The following is a 6,000-nucleotide window of genomic DNA, read 5'->3' on the forward strand; positions in this document are numbered from 1 at the left end:
TACAACTCTTGCAGTTTTAATGGCAGAGGGACTTGGAAGTTGTGGACATAAATGCTATTTTAGTAACATAAAGCACTTTTTCTCCATTTCCCAAATGGGGAAATTTATAGGCAAAATAGAAATGTGTTTGTATTTTCACTTGAACAGAAATATCGCTAAGTATAAATTCCTGTTAATAACCTTGTCTTCTTACTCATTTTATTTGCTACTGGAAGTTTTATTGTTTGAAATTTTATTTTCTAAGAACTTTACTTTAAATGGAATGTTTAAATAATTTATAATGACTTTTTTTTTGTTTTAATCTGTGATAACATACTGAGGAATAATTTTCTCACTAGCTTCTCTGCCCGTGGAAACTAGTGAGAATACACCTAGGAGGCTACAGAACAAGATGGAAAGCCTGCAGAACCTGGTGGAATCATTACAGATAAAAAACCAAGGTGCCAGAATTTACCAAAAATATTCCTATTTTATTTAAAATACCCACACACTCCAGAAACTGTTCTTGTTACCTGCCAAAGCACTACCTGTGTTTTTGCATGAGGTCAGTTTAGATGTGCCTGTTTTACTAGCAGTACCCACTTCTACATTATCCTGCTCCTAGGAGAGTAATTAGATTAACTCCACAATGCACTATTGCTCAGCCCCTTAATTCTAATAAGCTTCAAGATCCTTAACATTTCAAACATGGCAGCTGGTCAGAGGTGCCCTCGTGTGCTGTCGTGTCCAATTAAATGAAATTTTTAACAAGCTGATGACTCTTTCATGAAAACTGAAAGATACTCTGACAGCAGTAGACTCCAAAAACATAGTTTCCCAGCAGTGGCCTCAGAAAGATATCCTTTCCTCCTCAATTTTTTTTTTAAATCTGAGATGACCACAGTGACGATGAAGAACTTTTCATGTTCTCTTCTTGCTCCCTTTGAAGTCACTGGTAAAATGCTCGTGAACTCCTGTGATGCAGGATGGCAAGTGAGATGGAATTTCTTTTCTGTGCACTTTTTCTTATTGCACATTCCCATTGCTTCCTCTTTGCCCCTTTAAGTCTCGCTGTATAGATTTGGGAAATTACTGTTTCCCCACATCATACAGTGCACACGTGTCAGGAACATACAAGTGACCTGATTTAGGTAAAACTAATTAAATTATTTATATAAAGTATAAGGTAAGTGATCTCATTTTTATTCTTTGCCGTCCATTAACATCTTCAGTTTCTATATGCACATAAAAATAGATATTCGTATCTGTAATGTATCAAGAGTTACTATATAAAAGGAGTGGGGGAAGCCTTTTATGTACACACTAAGTAAACCCGTTTCCATGAGCGTTGGACCAAAGGTATTAATTTCACACCGTCCCATAAGAGAGATTCTGAAATCAATAGCATTTCGCCACTACTCCAGCATTTGGTGCTTGGGCTTTGCAAAGCAGATGAGGTGGTGCCTGTTTATAACTAGGTTTATCTATTCTGTTAAGGCCCTGCATATAAAGAATTGCAAATTGAAGTTGCATTTATAAGGGCCTGATAAGTACAGTGTAACATGCGGGAGGATATTACAAAGCTTCAGGTGTCTGCACCTGAGGCCTCAATCATTTTAACATAAGGTGGTGTTCAGATAATCTGTTCTTGCTGCTTTTTTCAGCCATGTCATCAATGATCAGAACTCAGGAAATGAAGATAGAGAAAGCAAAGGAAAAGAAGAAAAAGCTATCAAAGTGAAGACGCCTTATACATTAGTGATTACTCTCACGTATGTACATTTTGTCTAAAATACATTATATTTTTAAAGATTAATAATAAAAGTTCTTACAATTTTGTAATTCCTGCCTGGAACCATGACACTCTTACAGTTTTTACTTTTAAATGAGTGGGAAGTACAGAGGAGCAGAAATACATCTAAATACAGACTCTTTCACTGGCACACATTTTCAATAGCTGTGTGCTGTGAGGGACACTGGCCACAGGGCACTGCTGACTGCTTCAAGTTCCAGTATTTCTTCTGTGTGTTCTGGATCTTGCACACCACTTCAGGTCCTGTTTTTAGAAAGTTAGTTTTGAAGTGGTTTGTTGGGCATTTTTTTTCATTCTAAAATAAATTGGTTTCCCCTCCCTCCATACTTATTACTTCAATAAATTCTGATTCATCTGGATGTCCCAGAATTGCCAAGTATTTCCAGTAAAAGCAGGAAACCTGCCTGTGGCACCTGTTAATGTTGAGGTAAAGTGTTGGACCACATACCTACAACTGCAAGACTGCACAGATTTCATCCTATACCATGATTCCTTTAAGCTGAATGAACTCATCGAGTGGTATTTTTTATGTCATTTTCACTGCTTGTTGGGATATCTGGCTTGATTCATAGTACAAATGGAGAGTCCCCAGTCTGCCTTGGGATTAGCTTTGTAAGCATAGCACTCGTATTCTGACATACAGCTGAGGGTGTGTATCTTCCTAGTTTGGGACTTTTTGTCCTTCAATCCGTGTCCCTTTATAAAAACTAAAATAGGTGATGTTTAGGCAGAAAAAAAAAGCATTTTGAATCTATACTGACTTTTTTCCTTATAACAGTCTAGTATGACTTAAATACCAGGCTCCACCACCCATATTAAGAAGTTTGCTAAAATAGCTGGGCATATTACTTTCAGTTGGTCTCCAAAATGCTCTTCAGTTGAGTCACCAATACAGACAACCTTCCCTTAATACAAGTGCCTAAGAATAATGTTTTCAAAGGCCATTCCTAGTGTAAGATTTAGCAATAAACAGGAAGCCATGTTGAGCACACCTGGCATACCTGAATTTATTTTAAAACTTCCTATGTCTTCTGACATTTGAGGATTTTGCAGCAGTGGGCAAATGACTTAACTGCACTTAAAAGAGTTAAAAGACTATCCAATGCTAAAAACAATTCCCAAGCAATAAGATGAACAGTATCACTAAAGTATCAGATTGATGTTTAAAGCCTCGTTAGTGTTTAACAATATCTCAGGGAACAAGGTAGTTGTTGAAAAAAAGACGGGAGGAAGAACTTTGTACTCATCCCACATTGAGTATTTTTCCAGAATTTGCCATTTTGATTTTTGTCTGGGGTCTGTTCGTGAAGAGCAGATTAATAATGCTGCCCCTTCACAGTCTAGCAAGGCTGTCTGAGAAGTTGGTCGCAGTGCTGGCCTGGTAGCAGGGGAGTCCTTGCTATGAATGGTACTAACAAAACAAGGGGCAGGATGTCCCTCTGCAATAAATTGGTACCCAAGCACAGAAAAGCACACCATCCCCAGGGTCAGCAGGAGGTGCCAGTGGGGCAGCTTCACTAGCATTAGTGGTTTTCCTCATTATCTGCTTTTGAAAAGCAATTCTTGCCTTGGATTTGTGGCAGCATGGAATGCCATGCTTGAATTCAAGGGGCTTACCCAGTGATTTTGTCCAAACCAAGTGATTTGTAGCTATGGCTCAGCAAAAATAGCTTCATGAGCACAAGCCATGTAAATAGAAGCTTGGTTTTGTTGACTTTAAAGCTCCAGAACTATATTCAGAGTAGATCAAATCTCTGAGGTTTTTTTAGTTTGAGGTCTTCTTGTGTGGGAAAGAGAGATTAGTGAGTTGTTCCTAAGCTGTCCTCAGTTATTGTCAACAGTATTTGGATTTAATTCAGGTAATTTTCTATATTTCTTAGTAATTTTTTTCCACTGATTCTGTCACTTTTTGCAACAGTGTTGCAAGCTTAGTTAAAATGTTAATAACGGCATCTCCCCTTTGCTAGGAATCGGTTGCGTTGAAAATGAAAGGATAATTTTAGATGGCTTGTGTATCACAGTTTGGACTTGTTATACATATTTGACAGATCTACCAAAGTTTTCATAAGAAAAGGGTGTGCCGTAGAGAATGAGAGCATGTACGCACCCCATAGCCCAACAGGTTGGAAAAGGTCAATGAAAAGCGCACTCTCAGTTGTGTTCAAGGAGCCAAGCTAAAAAGAGTTTCAGAAGACTGCAGCTCTGAGAGAACGGAAGGGAGCAGGTGGAGAGGTACAAATAGCCAGAGAGAAGGGAGATTTGCCAAACAAAAAAGGCAGCTTAACATCCTTGTACTGGAATCCAGCGGAGTTGGGAACAGGTCTGGGCTTCCTCCCTGCCACCAGCAGAAGGCAAAGAATTGGCTTGGGAGGACGAAAAGGTCATAGACTCGCGGGCCCTAGAGCAGCTATATATACATCCTGGACTTTGCAGCACGAAGAGCACTTTGTTATTCCATGTCATACAGGTGGATGACAGGAGGACTGTTAGGCAAATCTTGACCACAGCAGGACACCACAGATGGCAACCAACCCCCTAGAGAGAAAACCTAATGCCAGTGTCGTATTTTTGAATGGATCATTTGGAGAGACTCCAAACAGTAAGTTTAACCCTCAGAGAGAATGTGGGATGGGCATGGTTTTTGCAAACTGAATAGGAAGCAAACAAGTTGCAATGCAGGTTTCTGTATGTGACTTTAAACCGGCTTATGCCCAGTACCCATTCCAGCCTCAGGCTGTCTGCTCAGCTTACCATCCGGGTGCAGCATTTAGCATGTGTACACCAAATGACTTCACAAATAGGAGTAGGTTGCAGTTCACCTAAAAGTAATCGAATTATCTAATTTGTCAGAAGTTTGTTGTCAGCAGTATGAGCAGGTGGATCTTTGGTTGCAGTCTTTCTGGCTTTGCCCAGCTGTGAGTGAGACAGTTTATTATTTGCTTTTCGATATCCTGAGCCACTGGCTGCTAGGCTGTTAGATCCACATAGGAATGTCAACAAGAACTTGTTTCCCACATGTAGCTTCACTAGTCTCACAGCCAGGAAATTGTGGTAGACAGATATCAGCCCGTTCTAGCATAACCATTTTTATGCAGCAAGGCAACTTTGTTTATATCTACCTTCATGCTAGAGTGAATAGATTGTTCAATAATGAAGACATCACCTCTGTAAACTTGGAGAAAAAACTTATCAGCTCCTCCAGTAATACTGAAATCCAGAGTTCTTTCTTTCACCATACAAATAACATTTAATTTACATAGCATAGGCCCTGCAGGGCAAGCAGTGATGTGAATGGCATAATAATTTAGAGGTTTTAGTAAAAGTGCAGTGCAGGTCTTTGTAGAAACCTTGCTTGATCATTCAGTAAGATGATGCAATCAGGAGGACCATATGCATTGTCTGTGGGATCAAAGCACAGCGTGTTTAATGAAAAAAAAATTGTTCTCAATCTGAGAGACTTCTCAGGGTTAGTCTGTTTGAAACATGTTCATCGTTGCATTAGAGAATCTATTCTAGTGTAGGTTAAGTGGCTTTCTAGTGAATATCTTAATCTAATACCACAGCTAATCTTCTCAGACAAGCCTCCAGTGTATATAAATACAGTCAAATGGCAGTGGCTGTTGGACAAATGCTTTTTAAGTTGACGGTATTTCACTATTTGAAGCGCTTGTGTTAATGGGAAAAAGAAATGTAAACAGCTTGAAATAACACGTTTTGCTTAGACTTCAGTGATTTCTGAGGATCAACTTCTGTTTCAACTGTACCTCTGTATATTAGATATATCATTCACTTAAATTTATTGTTAGAAAAGCTAAGTGCAAAAAATGCAATTAAGGTACCAAGCCATTAGCTCCAGCACAATTTCACCTATTCAGTTAAAGCTGTAAGTTACTGGCTGAAACCCGCACAGATGATGTGTGCTCAGTGGTGGTGCACATGGACAGAATTTAAGAGCTTTCTGTTTATACATAGTAAGCATAGTCATAATTAAGCAGTAGAAATATTTGTTACAGTGAAGCAGTAGCCCCTCAAATGAAATGAACCTCATGTTAATATTTATTTTTCAACCCAGGGAATGCTAACTATGTCCTATTTTCCTTTTATGTAGTAAGGCACTTAAGTCCCATATTAGTTTCCTGTTGAGAGAGTCGAGGACTAGTGTGTGCACATGCGCATGTGTTTAAGACCACTGAAGCAGCATCAGGGAC

General features: G+C 39.1%; 1 protein-coding gene across 1 annotated transcript in view; it reads left to right on the forward strand.

Annotated features, from left to right (window-relative positions):
* Positions 1–1,720, forward strand: part of CCDC158 (coiled-coil domain containing 158) — an 86,904-nt gene extending 85,184 nt beyond the window's left edge. Inside the window, 2 exon segments of the mRNA XM_072863419.1 lie at positions 339–440; positions 1,644–1,720. Coding sequence (XP_072719520.1) covers positions 339–440; positions 1,644–1,720 — 179 coding nt within the window.
* Positions 1,721–6,000: the final 4,280 nt, after the last annotated feature.

The sequence above is a fragment of the Ciconia boyciana genome, chromosome 5 (assembly GCF_034638445.1).
Source record: "Ciconia boyciana chromosome 5, ASM3463844v1, whole genome shotgun sequence".
NCBI classification, from domain to species: domain Eukaryota; kingdom Metazoa; phylum Chordata; class Aves; order Ciconiiformes; family Ciconiidae; genus Ciconia; species Ciconia boyciana.